Here is a 13,414-nt window from a genome sequence, read left to right on the forward strand (position 1 = left end):
TGTTAAGGTGGGAATGTAAACCTGTGCAGCCACTACAGAAATCAGCAAGAAGCAAAAATAGAACTACCATGTAGCTCAGCTACACTACTTGGGTATATGTGCAAAGACTTCTAAGTCAACACACTACAGAGATAATTTGTTCCTCCAACTTTATTGCTGCACTAGTCACAACAGCCAGGAAGTGGAACTGTTCAGAAGATAAAGAAAATGAAATAGCAACAATTTGCAGGAAATGGATGGAAACAGAAACCATTATATTAAAATAAGCCAGACCCAAAAGACAAATACTGTGTGCTTTCTCTTATATAGAGAACCTAGATGTAAAAATTTTGTGTGTGTATATATATGTGTGTATGTGTATGTGTAACTCAAGAAACTAGAAAGAAAATCATTAGAAGGAAAAAAAAGAGATTCAAGGAGGGGGAAATAGGGAAATGTAATACATGTGATAAGAAAGCAGAAGTTGGGAGTTAGTAGAGGAAGGAAGGGGACCAGCCAGAGGGGGGAAGAGGACAAGAAGAAGGGCAGTGAGCGCGGGGAATGGGAACAAAGAACAGCGGCACACATGTGTAAAATGCCATAATGGAATGTACTACTTTGTATGCTACCTAAAACTAATAAAAGAGGGATGTTAAATGTTTAGACAGTATTTATTACAATAAATATCATTTGTTATAATGTTTAAATCATATATTCTCTCTCATTTTAAACATCTCTGCTAAAGGAAAAAGACCAAAAGAGCACATATCAAAGACATCTGCAGCGTTTCTCTCTGATGGCTCTGCTGGAGTGTATGCTTCATTTCCTACTGTCTGTGCTTTCTAGAGAGTCTACTTTGAATACTAAGGGTTTCCTACGCTGCTGGGAAGAAGCAGCCTACATCCAGACACCTACAAGCAGGAGTAGGAGCCCCAGCAAACACCTGCCCCGCTTCTCCTGCAGCGCTGAGAACTGACCAACGGCCCACACTTCCACACTCCCTCAGCACAGCCACATCCATTCAGAGTCCTCAGAAGCTGTGGCTAATGGGAGCTCCACTCTGGTGGTATGGTGGACGCTGAGAAGGTGAGCCCTCTGACCTTATCCACTCACACCAGTCAGCTCTCACTTTGCTTGAGGCACGGGGAATCCCCCAACTGGCCCCTGGAGTATGGAAACCTCCCTTTAGAGAAATGAGCTGTTGCCAGCTGTTTCCAAGCCTGCAGAAAGGCCAGGGCAGAGATAGATGGACAATGCTGGGGAAACCCCAGCCAACCCTCAACCCTCGCAGCTGGGAACAGAACTTTGGGGACTCAGAAAAGGGAAGGGAACAACAGGAAGTGACCTTAGGGAGTAGGACTAAGCACCAGCAGCTCTCCTTGCCAGAGAGGGGCTGGACTGGGAAAGCACTTACCGCTCCTGAAGAGTGCTTTCCCCAGATGAAGCAATTCAACACAAAACAGATGCCAAAAACCACACCAGGGTACAGTGTCGCCGTCTGGGAGCAAGAGGGACAGGTTAGGGAGCTGCATCTAGGGCTCCTACTTGTTTCTTGGGGAGTTCATAGAGGCTTCAACTCCTCTGGTCCTTTGGGTTTCAGCTCAAGCACGGTTGCTTTTCTGACCCCACATAAAGCAGGCCTTCTATTCTATAAAACTCTTTATAGAGCCCTGAAACTTTTTCTTTACAAAGGTTCTAGAAAGGTACTTAGAGAGGTTCTACTTAGGATCTTTCGAATTGGCGATGGGCGACAGTTAAAGGCATTTAGTAGCAACCACACTAAATGTGGTGTGTTAGATGCACACTCATGTCAGGACATTACCAACTGACATGCAACCTCACTGGGACACAGTGTATCATATCACCTGACCCTCATTCACTACATGCAGGGTTAGAAGAGACCCTACTTTAAACATGAGGGTACCCTCTACTCTACAGTTTATCTAGGATGGAGCAGAGTTTGGAATCTAACTCCAAAGCCTACTCTTGGTCTCCTGCAATACTTGGGCTAGAAGCCAGGCACACAGAGCCAAAGCCTCAGGTTTACACATGAATCTCATTCTTCTACGTAGACTGGGGATCCAGGCATCCAGGTAGGTCATTAAGCACAATGACTAAAGCCCAACCTAGCACTCAAACTCTGTATTAATTTCTTCTTTGGCTCACTAGCCAACAGCTAGTCACAACTCCTGCAGGTTCTTGCCCCTGGGCCTTCCTGTAGGTCACTGACACCTCATGGTGAGGGTATACCAGGGGCTATATGCTGCAAAGTGGATGCAACTATCCCAATTTTCCACAGATGGAAAGCAGCTCAGTGGGCTGTTCATGATTATCCATCAAGAGAAGCCAAGTAGGCTGGGCGTGGTAGCACATGCCTGTAGTCCCAGTACTCAGGAGGCAGAGGTAGGGGGATCTCTGTGAGTTCAGGGCCAGGCTGGTCTACAAAGTGAGTCCAGGACAGCCAAAACTACACAGAGAAACCCTGTCTCAAAAAACCAAAACACCAAACCAAACCAAAGTATAGCAGAGAATTTCTCATTTTCCCTTCTGGCTGAAAGTTAGTCTGGGTACTACATTTAATACCCGGCACAGAAAGAGGAAAAACATTCCTGAGAGAACCCCAGCCCTGCACCGCCCCATTTCTATGGACTTGTTCACCTCCACAATGTCTCTTCACTCTAGTGATTGGCACATTGGCTTGCTGTTACACAAGCCTGGCCTTTTCCCCTGGCAGGCGATTCTCTCTCGTCTGTTGGGCACGGTGTTCTCCTGTGATACTGCTGATCATTCTGAATCCACTATTCTTTTGCGTTAGCCACTACACAATACAAGCTAACATCGCCCAAGTTCAATGCACTGAAATCCTTTTAGAAATCTAAGACAGACTAGAACTGTAGACTGTGGGCCCTAGCCCCCTGCTCCACTCATCATGCTGTTTAGTCTCTAGCCTCAACGTCTCCACTGGGGCCTGCCTATGCTTCTGAGTGGTATAAGAAGTGTTCAGGCCCCACCCAATGCCAGGAGGAGGAGGAGGAAGAGAAGAGGAGAGGAGAGGAGGAGGTGGATGAAGAGGAGTAGGAGAAGGAGAAAGAAAAGAAGAGGAGAAGAAGAGAGGAAGAGGAGGAGAAGGAAAAGAGGAGAGGAAAAGGAGGAGGAAGAGGAGGAGGAAAAGGGGGAGGAGGAAGAAGAGGAGGAAGAAGAGGAGGAGGAAAAGGGGGAGGAGGAAGAAGAGGAGGAAGAAGAGGAGGAAGAGGAGGAGGAGGAGGAGGAGAAGGAGGAGGAGGAGGAGGAGGCGGCAGCAACTTACACAAAAGGCTCCTTTCTTCCACCGATGACCTTTTAGAGTTCGGTAGAGACGGCCAGCAGAAAATCCACCGAATACCCTGTTGTAGGAAAAGGCAGAATCCATAACAAGGAGTCCTGTAAGTGGTGTGAAGCAGGCTTGTGGCAGCCCCTGGGAACACTCTCACAGACACCTACCCCATGAACATGAAGAGGAAGCAGGCAGTGGTCATGAGGGCTCCCCGGCTGGAGGGCGACAGCATCCCAAGCATGGCCACAACTACAGAGAGAAGCAGAGGGCAGGGCAGGATCAGAGTGTCTGTGGGGCCTGAAGCTCCTCACAGGCTGCTGGACAAATGGAGCTAGAAGAGCTCCCCTTCTTTCTTGGCCTTTGTAATAGCGCAGTTCTCTACAGGAGAAGCCTGGGTGTAGTTGGGGCTTGGGAGAGGAGCAGCTGCTGGGCCTTGGAATGTAACCTGACTCTGAAGACGGAAGTTAGTCTCTCCATTTCTTAGACAAGGAAACTGAAGCCCAACAAGGCTAGGTGGTTACCCAGTCATAAAGCTGAGAGGCTGAGCATGAGCAATAAATTTAGGCAGACCTGTCTGTAATTACTATATGTGAGTGAGTTTTTTTCCTATGTTAATGAAAAAAGTCCCACTCTATGTGGTCAGACAGGTAAAAAACACGAGAGTTCATCTTAGCTTGGGCTATATATAAGATCCAGCCTTGAAGGAATAAAAGAGGGGAAAGAGGAAGAGACCTGAGTCAGCCCTGGCCCTAGTAGTGAGTCTGGACCAGCTGCTTACTCTGATCTCAGAAAGAAGTTAGGCTCAGGGTAGTGATGTGTGCTTCCCTGGCCAAGTACTCATTATGGCTCCCATGTGAACAGAGCTGAAAACAGCTAGGACAATTACTACTGCCAGGGCTGGGTGTTGCTTGGCCTGCTTGTGGGAAATCAGGCAGAGAGGTGGCTGTGCCTCGGCTCAGGCCATGTTCCTCTGAGCCCCACCCCAGGCCACGTGGCCCACTCACAGATGACGATGAGGATCATGCAGAAGAGCTGGATGCCTGAGCCCAGCAGAGAGCTGAGGATCATGGGGTACTGAGGAGGCCTGAAGACATCCCCGTGCACAAGCTTCCACCCGGACTCCTCCATGGTGTCTTCCTGCAGCAAAGGGCAGAGAGCAAGGTAGGCTTGTGAGGACAGGGAGGCTCCTGCAGCCCCTGCAGGCCCCATCAAGCCAGCACCATCCTGCCACAGGCTTCTCAGAGCAACAGTACATGGGGAACGAAGGCTGAGAACGGGTGCCTGGAGCTGCAGGAAAAAAAAAACAACAAAAAAAACCCTCCCTAATTCCACAAAAGTAGAGAATGGGAAATAATGGAAACACTAGCACACTAAATGTTAACTGAATAGTCCTTGGGTGGTTATATGTCATGAGATTCAAATGAATTTTAAAAAATATTTAGTATATAAAAAAATTTTAAGACACAGAAAAGGCCAAGTATATGCCTGTAGACTTAGCACTCAAGAGTTCAAGGTTAGCCTGGGCAACACAAGAGACTGCTTCCGAACACATGTTCACCCAGACACATACTTTTCTATATGGTATAAAGTTCTAAAAAGTAAAATGACCTATATACTTAAGAAATGCTTATACGCTAACAGAAAAAGATAGTTGTTTTCTTTAGTCTTGTATCTATGCTTATTCATTTATACACATGAATGATGGTTTAAAAAATAGAGGGTCACGCTGTGTACCTTGGTATTTTAAAGTGATGTATGATTTTTGAACATTTCCCCATGTTAATATTTTTTTCTTTTGTTTTTTTGAGACAGGGTCTCACTTTGTATGGAACCAGTAGATCAGGCTGGCCTGGAGCACACAGAGGTCTGCCTGCCTCCTGCGTGCTGGGGTTAAAGCTCACCACGATGGCTTTCATGCTGGCCCTTCGAACAGCACTATTTTGTTTGGATATGTATGTTCTTGTGTATCATCTACAGGTGGAGGCCAGAGATCAACACTGGGTGTCTTCCTTGACTGCTTTCCACCTTATTTTTTTGAAACAAGGTCTCTCTCTGAAGCCCAGGGACCCATCCATAACTGCCCCTTCAGCACTGGGGTTCTATATGCATGCTGCCACCCCTAGCTTTACATGAGAACTGGGGATCCAAACTCAGGCCCTCATGTCTGTGAGGCAAATCAAGCACTTTACCCACTAAGCCATCTCCTAAGCCCACAATTAGTATTTCTGAAATAAAAAGGTAAGAAAGACATCTCATATGGTGTGTATACCTGTTGTCCAGTATTCGGAGGCAGAGGCAGAAGGATCTCCAGTTTGAAAGAGCCCAGGTAACACAGTGAGACCCTGTCTCAAAAAAAAAAAAAACAAAAAAAACCCGTGCTATTTATCTGTCCCAAGTTCACTTTTTTTTTCTTTTCAATTCTTTTTCTTCCTCTCCTCCACCCCCCCTTGTTTGTTTGTTGTTGTTTGTTTTTTTTTTTTTTTAGAGACAGGGTTTCTTTGTGTAGCCTTGGCTGTTCTGGAACTTACTTTGTAGACAGACCAGGCTGGCCTCTGAGATCCAACTGCCTCTGCCTCCCAGGTGCTGGGATTAAAGGTGTGTGCTACCACCACCACCCTGCTCCAAGACCACTTTCTTGTGAGTTTGAATCTGAATTTTGGGGAGCCTATTCCTGAAATATATATGTATATAAATTCACACCAGGCATGTTCTCACACACCATAATAATGATAATGATAACATCCAAACAAATATCAAAACATCATGTAATTATTGGCTATGTGTAGTTTCTTGTCTGTAAATATGCAAGAAATATTTATGTTATGTAAGAAATTTAGGATTTTTAAGTTCTTTGTGGTTTTGGTTGTTGGTGGTAATGGTGATTTTTTTTTGTCTTTTTGTTTTGGATCCTGGTTGACCAAGAATTCACTATGTGTATCAGGCTGACTTTGAACTCATACAGCTCCACCTGCCTCTGCCTCCCAGGAATATGAATGACCATGCTGGGCCTTGCTGTCTCTGATACTGGGTCTTGCTATGGAGCCAAGTCATCTCAAATTAGAGATTCTCCTGCCTCAGCCCAGAGTGCTAGGATCACAGGGGTATAATATTATGCCTAGCTCTAGTTTTAAATTATTTTTTTAAGATTACACTTGTTTACTTAATCATGTGCATGTGTGGGTGTGTGCGCATAGTAACGTGTGAGTGGAGTGTAGAGAGGATCTCCTGTGCTGTATGGGAGCATCACCTGTCAATGAAAAGCTGATGGCCCATTAGCTGAGGCAGGAAATAGGAGGTGGGAATTCCAGCAGAGACAGACGAACTCTGGGATAAAGTCAGAGGCAGGAGATTCACCCTGGACTCTGAGGAAGATGGATGCATGAAAATGAGGAGACGTAGCTAGCCATATGGCACACACAGAATAGAATAAATGGGAAATATAAGCTATGATCTAGTTGGGGAATGAGTCAAGGCTTATGGCCTAGGCATTTATTCATAAATAATAAAGTCTGAGAGTTGTTATTTTGGAATCTGGGGCACAGAAGGAAAACTCTCAGTTGCAGTGGATGTCAGAGAAGAGTGTATGTGAGTCAGCTCTCTACTTCCACCATGTGGGTCCCAGGGATCATGCTGGAAGGCTGGGTGGCAAGCACCCTTACCCTGATACCACAGCTCAAAAGCTCTATTTAACATTTTTTAAATGAAAAATTAACCAAGTTTTCTTTCTGTGACTTTTTTTCCTTTTCCATGCCTTTGACATTTACTATGTGAGCTCTCACACTTGTGTGCATGCACATGCACACAGGCCTGGCAGTTGGGGAGCCCTACTGTTAGCTTGTCCTCCCTCCAGTCCACCCCGCCCCAGCCAAGACCTCGTACAATGTCATCCTCCTTGTTGTAGTTGGCGATGTCCTTCCGCAGGGTCCGGATAATGATCATGCTGAGGATGCCTGCCGAGGACAGAGTCGGAAGGGTGAGTACTGCTAACAGAGCTGTCTAGCCTCGTGCCCTTTTCAACGGGGCTAGTCATGAGGCCACCCAAACCCTTCCTACACAAGCAGAGCTCTACTCCAGCTGAGGAGGGGTTTGCAGAGAAGAGAAGGAAGCTGCTGGGATGGGAGAGATTGCCTTGAGATGTTGCTTTCTGTGGCAGGGAGGAGAGTCCCATGCCAATCCCATTACTGGAAACGCCCTCACTGACTGACTTCCACCCATGCATCAAATGTCACCTGGAGTACCCTTATCTCTTAGTGTCCCTCAACACTTCAGGAGACACCCCCATCACTCTGCTTGACTTGTCCTATCCCCCCCTCTGCTCTAGGGAGCAGAGTGGTGGTTCATGACCCCGAGCTCACTTTATGATTGTAGGCTTAGTTCCTTTCTGTGGACTGGTGTTTGGGGAGGCAGCGAAAAAGCAGGAGTTGCTGCTACCTTTGCCTCATTCTACCTCTGTCAAGCTGTCTCTCCACCTAGCGTCCTGCCAAGCTTTCCACAGTTTCCATGGCAGAACTGTGCTTCTGAAGGTTGAATGAATCAGTGACTGTGCATGCTACACATCTGTTCTTCTCTAGCAAGCTCACCAGAGCAGAGACCAGTTCTTGTTCATTTCAGTATACATGAGGCCTAGCACAGGGCCACGGGAACTGCTTCTGAGCACACTTGGCCCTAACAACACCACAGAAACTCCCCTTAAGTAACATGATGCCTCAGACCCTTGCCTCTGCCTTCAGTTCTCAGAGCTCTTACCTGACAGGAAGAAGACCACCACGACAGAGTTGATGATAGAGAACCAGTGGATCTGCACATCACTCATGGTCAGGTAAGTGTCCCATCGAGAGGCCCATTTGATGTCACTTTCCTGTCAGGAGGAAGCAGAGTCAGGCCTCCTGCTGGACGGAGAATCCCAGCCCAGAGCAAACCCTCCTCCCCTGGCCAGAGCAGGCATTTGTCTCACCTCCCAGTGCACAGAGTAGGTGAAGTACAGCTGATTCTCCTTAGTGGGGTCAATTTCTTGGGGTGAGGAGCTGGCACTCTCGGGTAGGGTACATGAACTCTTCCCGTCTGTTTTGAGGTCTGTGAGAGACAGAGACCCAGTCTGCTCTCACAGTGACTGGTGCTACTTCCCCAGGCAGGGCTGCTCTGCAAGGGTCAAGGTCACCCCACCTTCAGGGTTGAGTGGGAGTTGGGAACACAATAAGTAACTGTGGCTTTTAAAGGTACACTCCCTGGAGACCTGGCTTTCCCAAGAGCCTTCAGGAGTAAAAAGCTATGTACATGCGGAGGGAGAGAGAGAAGGATATTACTCTAACTCCATCCATCCAAAAAGCAGTTGGCTTTCTATACTCAATCCAAATGTCCACTGACTCTTTTACCATTCAATCAGGACCACTCAACATGCACAGAAGTGGCTCTTTCCGCTTGTTTACTCACTCAGTCATCTTTACTACTTTAGTAATCCAACCATTCCTATGCCTTCCCCTTTCATTCACTCATTTGTTCACTGACATTAATCATTTCATCTAGCCAACTAACATACAATAAACACCAACCATGGGCCAGACACCATGCTGGCAAGAAAAGAACAGAGCACAATCTTGAAGAGCCACTGAGAGTGGCTAAAAATCATCTGCAAATACTGAGCTATGCTTGTGACATTCACAGGAGAGGCAGGATGGTGCCTACAGTCCAGGTTTCATGCTTTACGAGTTCTGCATGTAGAAATTCATGTTCCATAATTTTTTCAAAAAGCCAGAAAACCTCCACTGTGGACAAAAGGCTTAGAGTAGTGATCCATGCCTGTGATCCCAAAGGAAGGCTGGAGACGGAGCTGGGTGTAGAGCACTTGCCTAGAATATGTGAGGCCCTAGTTTTGATACCTAGCATATGAAAAGAAACACAGAGGCAAGAGGATCCATGGGTTTAAGGCCAGTTTGGGCTACAAGATGAGACCCTGTCTTAAGAAGAAAACAAAAAGACAGGGTGTAGTATGCATGCCTTTATTCCAGCACTCCAGAGGTAGAAGGCAGCAGACTTTTTTGAGTTTAAGAAATCCTATTGTGGCCCATCAAGACTGGGCTAGGTCTTAAATTCCTGGCCTACTGTTGACTCTGGGCAATTTTAGCCTGGCCCATCACTGACACAGATGGAGACAAAGTAACCTGAAACCGCTTCCCAATGGCTTTGCCTACACTTTGATCCCGCGTTCTTCTCCAGGCTGGCTGGTTCTTGGAAAGAGGCTCAACAAAACGTCACTCTGCTACTTGGTCTTAGTCAAGTCGCCACCCTCTTGAGCCTCTGGCTCCTCATCTCGAACTATCTCTAATCTCTTAGAGATTTTGGGAGGAACCCAGCCCACCAGACAGCTGGTACAAGTCTCCCTCATTCCCAACCTGCTCTGCTGGGTACAGTGGCCTTCTTGGGATGAACCCATGTGCCATATCTGGCCTGCCAGCTAGTAAAGAGGTGAGAACATGAGAGGAAGCTATGTGTGGAAGCCCAGGCCCATCCAGCCCTGCCCTCTGGTGACACCTCCCCACTCACCCTCCAGCCTGATGCTCTGGGGAATCACCTCGAAGCGCACGACACGGTATGTGTGCTCCTGATCCTCTTCCATGTCTTCCCGGTGGTAATAGAGGATGAAGGAGAGGTGATTGTGCAGGTAGACCTAAAACAGAGCAACGGAGAATCCGAAATAGACAGCAGCCCTAGCCACAAAGTTGCTTAGGGACCGCAAGCACTGGATCCTTCCTCTGTCCAGGATGCCCGCCTGTATCAGCCTTCTGAACACAGCGCTCTGTTCATATTGCACTCTTGCTCAGATTCCCACTATGGCTTCCTGAGGCTTATCAGATAAAACCCATGTTTCCTTGGCCTGGCTGTCACTGTCTTTATTTTTTATTAAGACAGCATACAAAATAATGGTTTCATTGTGGCATTTTCAAACATATTTTGTTGTTGCCTTGTTCACCTGGGCTTTCCACAAGAAGTCTTTACCTTGCATCTCTGTCATAGCATCATGACAACTGGGATGCTTTCCTTCCTCTACTCCTTTCAGCTTAGCTCTTTTCTAAGTCTCTTCCCTCTATGATACCCCAAATGCACAACAGCTCCCTGGCTAGTGGAAGGCAACTGGGAGTCAAGACTCAGGGCCTTACACGACCAATTCTCTCCAAAGGCCGCTGAGGACAGGGACTATGCCACAAAGGGATGTCAGCCTTTGCCCTGAGAAAATGAGATGAAGAGAACACAGTTATAGCCTATGTCATTACTAGCTTACTCCTACGAGTTGTGTTGTGAAGTGGCCACACAGAGTGATTTTCAAAACCACACAGGTGAGTATCATTACTCTGTTTACAGATACTCAAACACTGGACCAAGGCCACTCAGATCACCGCAAATGGTAGAGGCAGGATTCAGCCAGGAAGCCTAGGGCGTGTTCTTGATCATCATGTGGTTTTCTCTCCTACACACTTTAGAAGTTCCAGGTTCCTTTTAATCTTATAGAAATAGAATCTAACATTGTAGTGACTATACCTTGATCTCCTTGTAGCGTGTGCTGGAGCCAGCCGAAAGCCACAGAATTTTCACAGGCTATCTACCATAATGGCTTTGGCAGAAATGTGCCCTGACCTCCATTTTTTTTTTTAAAGTATTTTATTTATGTGTGTGGGTACATGTCACAGCACATGTAGTGGTCAGAGGACAAGCTGTGGGAGTCAGCTCTCTCCTTCCACCTCCTGGGTACTGGGAATTGAACTCAACAGGCTTGGGAAGGAGCCCCTTTATGTGCTGTGCTATCTCACCAGCCTGCTAACCCCATTTTTTCCTGTGCTGCTAGCCAAGAGCTGAGTATATTCCCATTCCTTGTGACCCCAAGTGTCTGTAACTTGTGAGGTGCCCACCCAGCCCTCCAGCCATACCAGATACTCTACCTTATTGACATCTGTGAAGCCAAGTCGGTAGCCATGTTCAAACTGCACATCTTTTTCCTTCTTCTTGTCATCACTGTCACGGTTGCTGTACAGCTCTAGCCGGGTGGCCACAGGCAGGTTGTCAGCAATGCTAGAAACCCAAGGCCTCACTCAGTCTCTTGGAACCACACTCCCACCAGGCCCTCCCTGAGCTAGGCTGGCAAGCTGGGAGCAGCAGAAACTTACAGGTGGACGTAGTACTCTTCTGTGATGCGCTCGGCCACCAGCCGGCTCTGCTCCGCTGACAGGGTCATTGGCTTGTTGGACTGGCTGCACAGAACTTCACACTTCTTCTCACTGTTCATGAGAACCTGGAAAGGGGTGTTGACAATCCGGTCCCCTCTCAGCACCTCTCCTGCCGTAAGAGAGACAGATGGAGCTCAGAGCTTCAGCCCTGTGATGGCTGAGGTCAGCAGTCATGGGGCTGCAGACGGGTGGACAAAAATGGAGCTCCAAGGATGTCAACAGTGCCACTAGCAGTCGGGCTCCACCTCAGCACCCTTCCTACTTTGTGTCTATTGCTGGTAGATGTCCTACACCCTCCCATGCCTCTAGAGCCTGGGTGGCTCCCATGCCTTGCATGTCATCCCAATCCCATGCTCTTGGCTTCAAGCCTGGCTACCTTCTCCCTTTGGATAACCCTTCCCGGCCTGGAACTGCAGGTAATGTCTTCCCGTCTCTGTTGGAACCCCTCATGAGTGTCTTTGTTTTCTGGACAAAGATCATGTGGTGTGTGGTCCACCCTAAGGCCAGCCCTAACCCATCTCTTACCCATCTCTCCAACTCACGCAGGTCACTCCCAAGCACTGGGTTATGCCACCACACAGGTAATCTCAAAGTCGCCACCCCCAAGCAGCCTCTGCCTGTCTAAACTAATCTCCATCTCTTCGCCTGGTTAAAACCCCTCATTTAGTGCTGTGTCAAGCACTACTAGCTCACTGAGACTTCCCTAGAGCTATCCCCACAAGAGCAGTTGCACAGGACATTTTTCACTTTGCTGATTACTTAATCAGTCTGTTTTCACACTAGAACTTAGGGTTATAAGTTCCACAAATATGCCTATTCAACGCTGTAGCTTCAGGCCTGGCACATAGCCAGTTCCCAGTACATATTGGTGAATGAATGAGTGAGTGAGTAGATAAGGCGTTTTGAGCGTATCAAGTAGATCCACTGGCATATGTTAGGCCAAGTACATGTGGAGGTGGTAGTCCTGCCTGTTGTCACGGTGTGTCTCCTTCAGCCTGTCCCAGTTTCATATCATTACTGTCGAACTAATGAGCAGCTCAGAGTGAAAACACAGTTGGGCTTAGTTGATGCTTCCCAGCTGCTCAGTGCCTGTGAGTATAACATTTGGCATCAGGTTACTCGGGGGAAACAGGCACAGGATGCCAGTACATTACGTTTTGGCTTAGAGAGCTCCCTGACAGTAGGGGAGTCAGACCTACACATACATACTGCAAAGTAATGTCACTGACACAGAAGAGCTGCACAGAGATAGGAAAGGTTTTGGTAGGAGGCTAGCCTGGCTACAGAGGTGATGCCAATGATGCAAATGGTGTCCTCTGTTGCCTGCCTACTCTGTGCCTGGGAGTGGATTAACCCCTCAGTTCTCAGTCTATCTGTAGGGAGAACACAACTGCTATCTCATTTTCTGGAGGAGGATATTAAAGCTCAGTAAAGTGATGTCCCAGGACTAAGCTCATAAATGTCAGGCAGGGTGCAATAGTAAGCACCCAGGAGTCAGAATATTCTGTTCACTATACAGAGCTGTTTCTGTACACAGGGGAAACAGGGCCGTGACAAGCTCCAGGATGACAGGGTCAGCAAAGGCTGCTTGGGGGTGGCAACTTTGAGATTACCCGTGTGCTGGCAAAGCAGAGTGCTTGGGTGAGTTGGGGAGATGGGTAAGAGATGGGTTGGGGCTGGCTTTAGGGTGGACCAACACACGTTTCTGATCTTTGTCCAGAAAGCAAAGAAGTTCTTGAGGGGTTCCAGCAGGGATGGGGAAGACATTACCGCCTACAGCTATGGAACGATCACTCTGGCTGTTCTTCGAAGGATGTAGGAAGCTGGCTGCAGTGATGGCACCAGTCATGAAGTGAGGACAAACACAGGAAGAGAATCTATGAGGACGCCATCATCACAGCACACA

The 13,414-nt window shown here is 47.6% G+C and overlaps 1 protein-coding gene across 3 annotated transcripts in view; it reads right to left on the reverse strand.

Moving 5' to 3' along the window:
* Tm9sf4 (transmembrane 9 superfamily member 4) overlaps positions 1-13,414 on the reverse strand; it is a 47,297-nt gene that overhangs the window by 9,591 nt on the left and 24,292 nt on the right. For 2 of the 3 annotated variants that reach the window (XM_021639697.2, XM_021639698.2), the window contains exons 4-13: positions 11,449-11,617; positions 11,224-11,353; positions 9,833-9,956; positions 8,247-8,365; positions 8,039-8,150; positions 7,172-7,242; positions 4,297-4,429; positions 3,460-3,541; positions 3,287-3,362; positions 1,394-1,477 (exon numbers count right to left, since the gene is read on the reverse strand). In XM_021639697.2, the coding sequence (XP_021495372.1) occupies positions 1,394-1,477; positions 3,287-3,362; positions 3,460-3,541; positions 4,297-4,429; positions 7,172-7,242; positions 8,039-8,150; positions 8,247-8,365; positions 9,833-9,956; positions 11,224-11,353; positions 11,449-11,617 (1,100 nt within the window). The remainder of the gene's footprint in view (positions 1-1,393; positions 1,478-3,286; positions 3,363-3,459; positions 3,542-4,296; positions 4,430-7,171; positions 7,243-8,038; positions 8,151-8,246; positions 8,366-9,832; positions 9,957-11,223; positions 11,354-11,448; positions 11,618-13,414) is intronic. The other variant, XM_060383058.1, reaches the window with a different exon arrangement.

The sequence above is a fragment of the Meriones unguiculatus genome, chromosome 4 (assembly GCF_030254825.1).
Source record: "Meriones unguiculatus strain TT.TT164.6M chromosome 4, Bangor_MerUng_6.1, whole genome shotgun sequence".
NCBI lineage: Eukaryota > Metazoa > Chordata > Mammalia > Rodentia > Muridae > Meriones > Meriones unguiculatus.